The sequence below is a fragment of the Lampetra planeri genome, chromosome 56, assembly GCF_965212315.1.
Source record: "Lampetra planeri chromosome 56, kcLamPlan1.2.h2, whole genome shotgun sequence".
Classification (NCBI taxonomy): Eukaryota; Metazoa; Chordata; class Hyperoartia; order Petromyzontiformes; family Petromyzontidae; genus Lampetra; species Lampetra planeri.
In genome coordinates this window covers 935,012-948,431 of record NC_136162.1, presented here as the reverse complement: position 1 = coordinate 948,431, position 13,420 = coordinate 935,012, and the positions used below count along the sequence as shown (strand labels likewise).

Below are 13,420 nucleotides of genomic sequence, written 5' to 3'. Positions count from 1 at the left end.
GCGGTGGTGTGATGAGTTACACGTGCGGCGGTGTGAGAGGAGTTGCACGTGCGGCGGTGTGAGGGGAGTTGCACGTGCGGTGGTGTGAGGGGAGTTACACGTGCGGTGGTGTGAGGGGAGTTACACGTGCGGTGGTGTGAGGGGAGTTACACGTGCGGTGGTGTGATGAGTTACACGTGCGGCGGTGTGAGAGGAGTTGCACGTGCGGCGGTGTGAGATGAGTTGCACGTGCGGTGGTGTGAGGGGAGTTGCACGTGCGGTGGTGTGATGAGTTACACGTGCGGCGGTGTGAGAGGAGTTACACGTGCGGTGGTGTGAGAGGAGTTGCACGTGCGGTGGTGTGAGAGGAGTTGCACGTGCGGTGGTGTGAGAGGAGTTACACGTGCGGTGGTGTGAGAGGAGTTGCACGTGCGGTGGTGTGAGAGGAGTTACACGTGCGGTGGTGTGAGGGGAGTTGCACGTGTGGTGGTGTGAGGGGAGTTGCACGTGTGGTGGTGTGAGGGGAGTTGCACGTGCGGTGGTGTGAGAGGAGTTACACGTGTGGTGGTGTGAGGGGAGTTGCACGTGTGGTGGTGTGAGGGGAGTTGCACGTGTGGTGGTGTGAGGGGAGTTGCACGTGCGGTGGTGTGAGAGGAGTTACACGTGCGGTGGTGCGAGAGGAGTTGCACGTGCGGTGGTGTGAGAGGAGTTGCACGTGCGGTGGTGTGAGAGGAGTTACACGTGCGGTGGTGTGAGGGGAGTTGCACGTGTGGTGGTGTGAGGGGAGTTGCACGTGTGGTGGTGTGAGGGGAGTTGCACGTGTGGTGGTGTGAGGGGAGTTGCACGTGCGGTGGTGTGAGGGGAGTTGCACGTGCGGTGGTGTGAGGGGAGTTGCACGTGTGGTGGTGTGAGGGGAGTTGCACGTGTGGTGGTGTGAGGGGAGTTGCACGTGCGGTGGTGTGAGGGGAGTTGCACGTGTGGTGGTGTGAGGGGAGTTGCACGTGTGGTGGTGTGAGGGGAGTTGCACGTGCGGTGGTGTGAGAGGAGTTGCACGTGCGGTGGTGTGAGGGGAGTTGCACGTGCGGTGGTGTGAGAGGAGTTACACGTGTGGTGGTGTGAGGGGAGTTGCACGTGTGGTGGTGTGAGGGGAGTTGCACGTGTGGTGGTGTGAGGGGAGTTGCACGTGCGGTGGTGTGAGAGGAGTTACACGTGTGGTGGTGTGAGGGGAGTTGCACGTGTGGTGGTGTGAGGGGAGTTGCACGTGCGGTGGTGTGAGGGGAGTTGCACGTGCGGTGGTGTGAGGGGAGTTGCACGTGCGGTGGTGTGAGAGGAGTTGCACGTGCGGTGGTGTGAGAGGAGTTACACGTGTGGTGGTGTGAGGGGAGTTGCACGTGCGGTGGTGTGAGGGGAGTTGCACGTGCGATGGTGTGAGAGGAGTTGCACGTGCGGTGGTGTGAGAGGAGTTACACGTGTGGTGGTGTGAGAGGAGTTGCACGTGCGGTGGTGTGAGAGGAGTTACACGTGTGGTGGTGTGAGGGGAGTTGCACGTGCGATGGTGTGAGAGGAGTTGCACGTGCGGTGGTGTGAGAGGAGTTACACGTGCGGTGGTGTGAGGGGAGTTGCACGTGCGATGGTGTGAGAGGAGTTGCACGTGCGGTGGTGTGAGAGGAGTTGCACGTGCGGTGGTGTGAAGGGGAGTTGCACGTGCGGTGGTGTGAAGGGGAGTTGCACGTGCGGTGGTGTGAAGGGGAGTTGCACGTGCGGTGGTGTGAAGGGGAGTTGCACGTGCGGCGGTGTGAGAGGAGTTGCACGTGCGGTGGTGTGAAGGGGAGTTGCACGTGTGGTGGTGTGAAGGGGAGTTGCACGTGCGGCGGTGTGAGAGGAGTTGCACGTGCGGTGGTGTGAAGGGGAGTTGCACGTGTGGTGGTGTGAGAGGAGTTGCACGTGCGGCGGTGTGAGAGGAGTTGCACGTGCGGTGGTGTGAAGGGGAGTTGCACGTGCGGTGGTGTGAAGGGGAGTTGCACGTGCGGCGGTAGTAGACTTGGGAGTGTGGCAGCGTCGGAGTGACGCGGGGAGGCGCTTTGCGCTCGGTGGCGCTAACCGCGATGGTGATGGTCTGGTGATGGTGTGGTGATGGCCCCATCACCGTCATCGCCATCACCGCCGTCGTGTGGAATTGTACAGCAGCAGCAGCAGCAGCAAGCCAAGTGCTCTAAAACGCGTGACGTTGAGTCTACATATGGAGGGAGGGGTGGGTGGGTGGGGAGGGGGGTCGGACGGTAATTATCCCTGCAGCGACTAATTAAGGCGGACACATTGGGGGGTGTGTGGAGTGGGGGGGGGGTCTCCGTGTCGTCTCCTGCTCGAACGCTGACTCCCGGAGCTTCGATTAGCACGGTTGGCTTCGGTGGTGGTGGTGGTGGTGGTTGTAGTGGTGTGGTGAGATGGTGAGCGACGCTCACAACAACGAGCGGAGCGCCGGGTGGCTAAAGCACAGCAAGTTGGCACAGTAGGGGGCACAGGTGGTGCATCAGCCAGTCATTTCGGTCATCTCGGTCAGTCGACCCGTGGCACCTGCTGGGTCTGCCCCGTGACCTGCTGCCAGCGGGCGTTCGACACTTCACGTGGTGGCCTCAAGGTGCACTTGGCCTGGCACAAGCGTCGTGGTGACGTCACCGCCACTTAGTGGCGAATGGCGGTTGTTGTTGTTGTGAGATGGTGGATGCAGTGGTGGTGTAGTGGTGATGCAGTGGTGGTGCAGTGGTGGTGTAGTGGTGATGCAGTGGTGGTGCAGTGGTGGTGTAGTGGTGGTTGTAGTGGTGGTGTAGTGGTGGTTGTAGTGGTGGTGTAGTGGTGGTTGTAGTGGTGTGGAGAGATGGTGGATGGTAGTGGTGGTGTGGTGGTGTGGTGGTGGTGTAGTGGTGGTGTAGTGGTGGTTGTAGTGGTGGTGTGGTGGTGATGGTGGTTTTAGTGGTGGTGTAGTGGTGTGGAGAGATGGTGGGTGTAGTGGTGGTGTAGTGGTAGTGGTGGTGTAGTGGTGGTTGTAGTGGTGGTTGTAGTGGTAGTGTAGTTGTGGTGTAGTGGTGGTGTAGTGGTGGTTGTAGTGGTGTGGAGAGATGGTGGATGGTAGTGGTGGTGTAGTGGTGGTGTAGTGGTGGTGTGGTGGTGGTGGTATAGTGGTGGTGTAGTGGTGGTTGTAGTGGTGGTGTATTGGTGGTGTAGTGGTGGTGTAGTGGTGGTTGTAGTGGTGTGGAGAGATGGTGGATGGTAGTGGTGGTGTAGTGGTGGTGTAGTGGTGGTGTAGTGGTGGTGTAGTGGTGGTGGTGTAGTGGTGGTGGTGTAGTGGTGGTGTAGTGGTGGTGTAGTGGTGGTGTAGTGGTAGTGTAGTGGTGGTGTAGTGGTGGTGTACGTGTGTTGAACATCTTTCGTACCACTGTACGTAGCCGACCATGCTAATCGGAATTGCGGGGGAAGGATAACAAACAAAACACTAAGAAGCAGTTTCTAAGGATGTGAGTTTTCAATGTCGATGATTTATAAGTGCAAAGCTCCCAGTGAAGAGTCGGTTTGTAGCAGACGCTGACTGTTTCGTCTCATCCATCATCACACTGCAGGTCACAATCAACTCATTCACAACTCACTCATTCACAACTCACTCATTCACAAACACACTCATTCACGTACTCACTCATCCACTCACTCGCCACAATGCAGGTCACAACAACTCACTCATTCACACACTCACTCATTCACAAACTCACTCACAAACAAACTCACCCACTCACTCACCACAATGCAGGTCACAACAAAAAAGTTCACCCACTCGCTCTCTCGCCCATTCTCTCACCCGCCCATTCTCTCACGCACCCACCCGCTCACCCACCCGCTCACCCACCCATTTCCTCAATATCGTACGGTACAAAAGAAGTTCACCGTACGTGTGAAGCTGCGTTATTCCATCTGTGAGTGCTCACGGTCGAGACGCCCCCCACCCTCCCCCCCCCTCCCACACCCCCCCCCCACGTCACTGGTTGGCGTTGGCAGGAGACGCAGACCCACGGTGGAGTTGGTGATGATATTGAGGTTGACCGCGTTCCGTCGAGTTGAGCCGAGGTCATTGTTCTGGGTTCAGAGCTTGGTGGGGGCAGAGAGAGAGAGACGCGGTTTGATGTGGTGGTGGAGGAGGAGGAGGGAATGCCACAGCTGAGACACGGAGAGAAGCGATGTCGACCTCGCTGGTGGTGAGTGGGTGAGTTGAACGAGTTTGTGAGTGGGTGGGTAGGGGAGTGAGTTAGTGGGTGAATGAGTGGGTGAGTGAACGAGTGGGTGAGTGGATTGGTAGGGGAGTGAATTAGTGGGTGAGTGAACGAGCGGGTGAGTGGGTGAGTGAACGAGCGGGTGGGTAGGGGAGTGAGTTAGTGCGTGAATGAGTGGGTGAGTGAACGAGTGGGTGAGTGGGTGAGTGGGTGGGTAGGGGAGTGAGTTAGTGGGTGAATGAGTGGGTGGGTGAACGAGTGGGTGAGTGGGTGAGTGGGTGGGTAGGGGAGTGAGTTAGTGGGTGAATGAGTGGGTGGGTAGGGGAGTGAGTTAGTGCGTGAATGAGTGGGTGAGTGAACGAGTGGGTGAGTGGGTGGGTAGGGGAGTGAGTTAGTGAGTGAGTGAACGAGTGGGTGAGTGGGTGGGTAGGGGAGTGAGTTAGTGGGTGAGATGAACAAATGGGTGAATGGGTGGGTAGGGGAGTGAGTGGGTGAATGAACGAGTGTGTGAGTGGGTGGGTAGGGGAGTGAGTTAGTAAGTGGGTGAGTGGGTGAGTGAACGAGTGGGTGGGTAGGGGAGTGAATGAGTGGGTGAATTAACGAGTGTGTGAGTGGGTGGGTAGGGGAGTGAGTTAGTGGGTGAATGAGTGGGTGAATGAGTGGGTGGGTAGGTGAGTGAGTTAGTGGGTGAATGAGTGGGTGAGTGGGTAGGTAGGGGAGTGAGTTAGTGGGTGAGTGAACAAGTGTGTGAGTGGGTGGGTAGGGGAGTGAGTTAGTGGGTGAGTGAACGAGTGTGTGAGCGAGTGAGTTCGTGGGTGGGTGTGACAAGTGAGTTTAGTTAGGGGCAGTGTTCTGGTTGTTCATAGGCGCTGCTACTCGCTAACAGCACTGTTCCCCCAGTCTGTTCAGGCTATATCGGAGATCTTTGTTTGTGGTTTGGCTGTGATAGGCTGCCCTGGTCATGACCACAGTGTGTTGTATTGAACCGCAAGCCATCGTGTGCCAGTGTCAGGGTCCACATTTGGCAAACTCGGAAAAAGGTTACCCGCAAATTATTCGCTTGTGATTACACACAGACAAAGATCCCCCGTATAGCCTGAAAATACTGTTGGGGCAAGTGCTGTTAGCGAGTAGCACCTATGCAGGCCGGCACACGAGGGGGTGGGTGCCCGGCCGCCTTTGTCTCCCCAGTGGCGATGTTTACACACCGCACCAGCCACCCATTTGTCGACCTCGGGAGAGGCCCAGGACCGGTTCAGATAATCGTCAGTGGTGTTCGTGGCCGTGAGCGGGAATCGAACTCGGGTAGCCGGGTTCACGCACGGGGCAGCGCGCTCACCGCTACACGACCGCTTCCCGCAACAACAACCACCGCCATTCGCCACTAAGTGGCGGTGACGTCACCACGACGCTTGTGCCAGGCCATGTGCACCTTCAGGCCACGTGAAGTGTCGAATGCCCGCTGGCAGGAGGTCACGGGGCAGACCCAGGTGCCACGGGTCGACTGACTGAGATGACCGAGATGACTGGCTGATGCACCACCTGTGCCCCCTACTGTGCTTCCCGCAAACACACACACACACACGCACACACACGCACACACACGCACACACTCACACACACGCACGCACACGCACACTCAAACACACGCACACTCAAACACACGCACACACACGCACACACACGCACACTCAAACACACGCACACGCACACACACGCACACTCAAACACAGTGGCAAATCATCGCCCCCTACTGGCATCATACTTGACGTCCGCCTGCAGGCCAAGGTAGCTGCCACCACTGTGGGTTTGCCTTGTTAGAATCCGAGACGTAATGCACTTTTCTGTTGTGAATGTTATCATTCTGATGACTACTGATTGTTTAGCTCGAAAGCCTCGCCGTGTCTCTTGACTCCTGCGTCTTCCAACTCGAGATGGGCCCGGCAGTGCGTGCCGCCGTGGCTAGGAGATGTTGACGACCTCGCCTGGTGTGCAGGAGGTCGTGGGTTCGATCCCGACCCTGACGCCTGCTGTATATTTGGAGTTTGCGTCTCTCTCATCATCATCATCACGGTGGTTAGGAGATGTTGACTGCCTCGCCTGGTGTGCAGGAGGTTATGGGTCCGATCCCGATCCTGACGCCTGCTGCTGTATATTTGGAGTTTGTGTGTCTCTCTCTCATCGTCATCATGGAAGCTCTGTAAATGTTAACTACCTCGTCTGGTGTGCAGGAGGTTGTGGGTTCGATCCCGACCCTGACACCTTCTGTTTATCAGCAGTTTCTCTCTCTCTCCCCGTGGTCGTGGGGATTTTTCTCCGGATCCTCCGCTTTTTCCCCTCCACATTTCGAATCGACGTCGCGCGTTTCGAGTGTTCGGCTGCTATAAATATCCACGCGGCGACGACGACGACGACGACGACGATGATGATGCCGCCGCCTGATGGAGCTCTCATTTGTGATGGCCGCGTTGTTCCGGGGCCTTACAACCTGGCAAAGTAAATTAAGAGTTTCTAATTTAGTTGATTATTGTTCGTATTTAACCCTGATGTGTGCTGCGTGGGTGAGGGCGGGGGGGGGAGGGGGGTGAGACCCTTGTCCGTGTGCGGAACGGTGGCGCAGCGGTTGACGCACAGCGCTACAGACCCCACCGACTCTGCGGCCGGCTCCCCCCCCCCCTCGTGTGCAGTGCTGGCCCCCCTGGTATACGCCCCTCTCCCCGTGTGTTGACGAGGCTACGCGGGGCACCTTTGCCCCCCGTGTGTGTCGCGCGCAGGGCTGAAGGCGCAGCTGTACTACGTGCGGGATGGCGTCGTCTGCCAGAACGCGTTCTCCTTCGTGCTGCCCGTGCCGGGGGACATGGGCAGCCTGCACTTCACGTGGCATGCCTCCACGCCGGTGGGCAGCACCGTCACACGCACCGTCACTTGCACCGTCACACGCACCGTCACATGCACCGTCACATGCACCGTCACACGCACCGTCACACGCGCCGTCACATGCGCCGTCACATGCGCCGTCACTTGCGCCGTCACTTGCACCGTCACACGCACCGTCACACGCACCGTCACACGCACCGTCACACGCACCGTCACATGCACCGTCACATGCACCGTCACTTGCACCGTCACACGCACCGTCACACGCACCAGCAGATGCACCGTCACATGCACCGTCACTTGCACCGTCACATGCACCGTCACATGCACCGTCACTTGCACCAGCAGATGCACCGTCACTTGCACCGTCACATGCACCGTTGTTGTTGATGGTATTGATGATGGTGATGGTGATGTTGGTGATGGTAATGTTGATGATGGTGTTGGTGATGCTGATCTTGGTGATGGTATTGATGATGTTGATGGTATTGATGATGTTGATATTATTGATGTTATTGATGATGATGGTATTGATGGTGATGATGATGATGTTGTTGATGGTATTGATGTTGATGATGTTGACTTAAAGCTTTCGTGACTGCAGGAATTCATATTCTTTGGGTCTTTCGGTAAAGTCACGTAGATAGGTTGAAAGAAAATAACAAACTACGACGTTTCGATCGCAACGCAAGCGATCGCCATCAGGAGGAGAAAAGAGAGATGAAATTATCATCCTCTCAGCCAACAAGGGCAATGCCACAGTCATCATGGACAAAACCACACAACAAAATTAAAAGAGATCCCACCCACCGCCTTGTTACGAAAACCAACAATATCATCACTGATTCGACATCTTTGATCGAACCAATCGAGCGGTTTTCCTTAAAACCCTCTTTCTAGACCACACAGATTGTTGTATGACTTACCAAAAATCCATAAAGAAGGGAAACCCCTTCATCCTATCGTCTCCACCATTGACTCACCCACCTACAAACTGGCCCGATTTCTGTCTGAGACCTAACCACCATTCACTGGTAAGACCACCTCAGCTGTACTCAACTCACTTGGTATCGTTAAGTAAGAACATCTCATTATCTCCAGGTAATTTGCTCGTTAGTTTCGATGTGGCCTCTTTGTTTACCAAAGTTCCTGTGCTTGACACCATTGCAATCATTGAAGATTTGGTCCAACAAGGAGGACTGAATGCTGATGTACCGGCCCTGGTGAGACACTGCCTCACCAACACTTACTTCACCTGGAATGGAACATTCTGCAAACAAGCTGAAGGTAACCCAATGGGTTCTCCCTTTATTCCAGTTGTAGCCAATGTTGTCATGGAAATTTTTTGAGACAGATGCCATCCAGACATCCACTCTACGTCCGTCCTTGTGGAAGAGTTACGTAGATGACACATTCGTCATCTGGCCACATGGCCGACCAGCTCGGAACCAATTCCTCAACCACATCAATTCCATACACCCAGCCATCAGATTCACCATGGAGGTGGAAAATAATATTAAAGCTACCATTCTTGGATGTTTTAATCGAAAATAGAGACCAGATGGCTCAATGGGGACACTCTGTCTACAGGAAAGCCACCCATACGGATGCCTACCTAATACCAGACTCCCACCACCATCCATCCCAGAAGAATTCCCTCATCAAAACTCTACACCATAGAGCTCGGTGAAATTCCTACCATCACCGAGCGAGTGAACTGGAGCACGTACATCAAGCCCTCAAGAAGAATGGATATTCAGACTACACAATCCGTAAAGATGTCACCCCAACCGTTGGAAAGAACCATCTGAGGACCCAATCAAAACCATCACCTTGCCATACATAGCAGGGGTCACCAAAAAGATCTTCAAAATCATGAGCAAACACAAGATCCAGGTTCGATTTAACACAGTACATACAATTCGTGATTTGATCCCATCTGTGAAGGATGTGATCCCTGACATGCAATACCTTGGCGTCTACAAACAAAGCTGTCTCTGCGGCAGCAGTTACATTGGGGAAACTAAGTGACATGTCTCGGACCGTGTTCGTAAACACAAGGCAGATCTGAAACACGGTAGGACCAACACCTCGGCCGTGGCTGATCATTGCTTTAATGCGGTGGGCTCGCACTAAATTGATTTCTCTAAGACGAAGGTACTTTGCAAACCCCACTGGCCATCAGCAAAGATTCGTTCATTAAGCCATCCATATTTATTCAACCGAGAAGAAGATGGGTACAAACTGAGCAATCGTTGGAAGGACGTTATTAATCAGTTTAGGTCGTAACTGGCTGTGATGTTTCAGCGCCGTCGCCTTAGACGCCGCTCTCTGATCTTACATTAACATGCTAATTTCTCTTCTTGGTTCTTTCGGTAAAGTCACGTAGAAGGGAAATAATAAAATAATAATAATAAAAAACATAATAACATAATTCAACGCAAGCGGCCTGAGGACGGCTGCTTGCGTTGTGGCCGAAACGTCGTGAGAATGATGTAATAATTTTATTCTTATTTTATTATTTCCCTTCTGCGTGACTTTACCGAAAGAACCAAGAAGATGAATCCCTGCAGTCACGAAAGCTTTAAATCGAAATTTATGCTAATTTATCTCACATTAACATAGCCACCTCCATGCGCTCATAGTGGAGGTCGCCCTCACATTAACATAACTAGCCCCGCCCACTTAGTTTATGACCCTTGGGCTACGCCCATTTTAAAACCTTTGAAACAGCCGGCGTCAGCGGCTTTCCTATTTTCTCCTCCTGATGACGGCCGCTTGCGTTGCGATCGACACGCCGTGGGGTTTTTTTTGTTATTTTCTTTCAACCCATCTCCGTGACTTTACCGAAAGACCCAAAGAAGACGATGACGATGTTCTAGATTTGAAGCTTTCATGGCTGCAAGGATTCATACGTTTCGGGGTTTTTTCGGTAAAGTCACGAAAAAATGAAAACAACAAAATTAAATCATTTATTTTTTACCTCCGTGACGTTACCGAAAAAAACCAAAGAGTATGATGATGTTGTTGTTGATGGTATTGATGGTGCTGGTGATGGTGGTGATGGTGGTGGTGATGGTATTGATGGTGGTGGTGATGGTGGTGATGGTGGTGATGGTGGTGGTGATGGTGGTGGTGATGGTATTGATGGTATTGATGGTGGTGGTGATGGTGATGGTGGTAGTGATGGTGGTGGTGATGGTATTGATGGTGGTGGTGATGGTATTGATGGTGGTGGTGATGATATTGATGTTGTTGATGGTATTGATGGTGGTGGTGGTGATGGTATTGATGGTATTGATGGTGGTGGTGATGGTGGTGATGGTGGTGATGGTATTGATGGTGGTGGTGATGGTATTGATGGTGGTGGTGGTGGTGGTGATGGTATTGATGGTGGTGGTGATGGTATTGATGGTGGTGGTGATGGTGATGGTGGTAGTGATGGTGGTGGTGATGGTATTGATGGTGGTGGTGATGATATTGATGTTGTTGATGGTATTGATGGTGGTGGTGGTGATGGTATTGATGGTATTGATGGTGGTGGTGATGGTGGTGATGGTGGTGATGGTATTGATGGTGGTGGTGATGGTATTGATGGTGGTGGTGGTGGTGGTGATGGTATTGATGGTGATGGTGGTGGTGATGGTATTGATGGTGGTGGTGGTGGTGATGGTATTGATGGTGATGGTGGTGGTGATGGTATTGATGGTGGTGGTGGTGATGGTATTGATGGTGGTGGTGGTGGTGATGGTATTGATGGTGGTGGTGGTGATGGTGGTGGTGGTATTGATGGTGGTGATGATGGTATTGATGGTGGTGGTGATGGTATTGATGGTGGTGGTGGTGGTGATGGTATTGATGGTGGTGGTGATGGTATTGATGGTGGTGGTGATGGTGATGGTGGTAGTGATGGTGGTGGTGATGATATTGATGTTGTTGATGGTATTGATGGTGGTGGTGGTGATGGTATTGATGATGTTGTTGATGGTATTGATGGTGGTGGTGGTGGTGATGGTATTGATGGTGGTGGTGATGGTATTGATGGTGGTGGTGATGGTATTGATGGTGGTAGTGATGGTATTGATGGTGGTGGTGATGGTGATGGTGGTAGTGATGGTGGTGGTGGTGATGATATTGATGTTGTTGATGGTATTGATGGTGGTGGTGGTGATGGTATTGATGGTGGTGGTGATGGTGGTGATGGTATTGATGGTGGTGGTGATGGTATTGATGGTGGTGGTGGTGATGGTATTGATGGTGGTGGTGGTGATGATGGTATTGATGGTGGTGGTGGTGATGGTGGTGGTGATGGTATTGATGGTGGTGATGATGGTATTGATGGTGGTGGTGATGGTATTGATGGTGGTGGTGGTGATGGTATTGATGGTGGTGGTGGTGATGGTATTGATGGTGGTGGTGATGCTATTGATGGTGGTGGTGGTGATGGTGGTGGTGGTGGTGATGGTGGTGATGGTGCTGGTGATGGTATTGATGGTGCTGGTGATGGTATTGATGTTGTTGATGTTGTTAATGGTATTTATGGTGGTGGTGGTGGTGATGGTATTGATGGTGGTATTGATGGTGGTATTGATTGTGGTATTGATGGTGGTGATGGTATTGATGGTGGTGGTGGTGGTGATGGTATTGATGGTGGTGGTGTTGGTGGCTGCAGGTGGAGTACAGGTTGGGGTTCCAGGTGGACGATCCGATCGCCATGGACCCCCCCACGGTGAACGTCACGTGGAACGGAGAGGTGCCCCGACTCCCCTCCGGTACGGGACGCACATATACAGCGTGTCCCCGTGTCTCACCCTGTCTCACCGTGTCTCACCGTGTCTCACCGTGTCTCACTGTGTCCCCGTGTCTCACCGTGTATCACCGCGTGTCCCCGCATCTCACCGTGTCTCACTGCGTCTCACTGTGTCTCACTGTGTCTCCCCGTGTCCCCGTGTCTCACCGTGTCTCACCGTGTCTCACCGCGTCTCACCGTGTCTCACTGTGTCCCCGTGTCTCACCGTGTCTCACCGCGTGTCCCCGCATCTCACCGTGTCTCACTGCGTCTCACTGTGTCTCACTGTGTCTCCCCGTGTCCCCGTGTCTCACCGTGTCTCACCGCGTCTCAGTGTCCCCGTGTCTCACCGTGTCTCACCGTGTCTCTCCCCGTGTCTCACCGTGTCTCACCGCGCCTCACCGCGCCTCACTGTGTCTCACCGTGTCTCACCGTGTCTCACCGCGTCTCACCGCGTCCCTGTGTCTCACCGTGTCTCACCGTGTCTCACCGTGTCCCCGTGTCTCACCGCGTCTCACCGTGTGTCTCTCCGTGTCTCACCGTGTCTCACCGTGTCTCACCGTGTCCCCCGTGTCCCAGTGTTCCGCGTGAACTTGCCCTGCACGGGCCGCGTTGAGAGCGACGTGGCTCTGCTCATGCAGCTGAACCTCACCGCCACCTCCACCGCCACCTCCACCGCCACCCGCCACCGCCACCGCGGCCGGGAAAAAACGTCACCACCCTCAACTTCAAGCGGCGGAAATCCTGCTCCCGACGTACGCGCGCACACACATACATGCAGACACGCACACACAGGCACGCGCACACACATGTACACGCACACGCGTGTCTCGTCTCCTCAACCCCCCGTCTGTTTAGTTAACCAGCTGTTCGCGTCACCTCCTGTACACGTAAGCGCCCCTCTCTCTGTGTCTCTGTGTGCTCTGCAGAAGCCGACCTGGATGAAGGACCGCTCGGTCCATCCACCGGTGAGAAACCACACGCGCGCACACAAAGACAAAGATCCCCCATATAGCCTTAGCAGACTGTAGGGGCAAGTGCTGTTAGCGAGCACCTATGAAGGCCGGAACGGTACACGAGGGGGTGGGTGGCCAGCACCACGCCCGACCGCCTTTGTTTTCCCCAGTGGCGATGTTCACACACCACAGCAGGTACTCATTTGAGGCTGAGTCGACCTAGGGGAGGCCCAGGACCGGTTCAGATAATCGTCACTGATGTTGGCAGTGAACGGAACTCAAACTCGGGTCGCCAGGTTCATAGCGCAGCGTAGCGCTAACCGCTACACTACCGCTCCCCGCACGCACGCACACATGCGCACGCACGCACATGCGCACCGCCGCTTGTTGTTGTGTTGGTTGTTGTTGCTGCGATTGTTGCTGAGGTTGTGGTGATGTCTTGCCGCTTGTTGTTGTTGTGGTTGTTGTTGTTGTTGTTGCGATTATTGCTGAGGTTGTGGTGATGTCCTGCCGCCTGTTGATGTTGTTGTTGTTGTTGATGTTGTTGATGTTGTTGTTGCGAT

General features: G+C 54.2%; 1 protein-coding gene across 1 annotated transcript in view; it reads left to right on the top strand.

The window, feature by feature from the left end:
- The window catches only part of RYK (receptor like tyrosine kinase), a 65,695-nt gene that overhangs the window by 31,049 nt on the left and 21,226 nt on the right, over window positions 1-13,420 (top strand). The window contains 5 exon segments of the mRNA XM_078618108.1: window positions 7,010-7,131; window positions 11,785-11,884; window positions 12,481-12,590; window positions 12,593-12,656; window positions 12,831-12,869. Coding sequence (XP_078474234.1) covers window positions 7,010-7,131; window positions 11,785-11,884; window positions 12,481-12,590; window positions 12,593-12,656; window positions 12,831-12,869 — 435 coding nt within the window.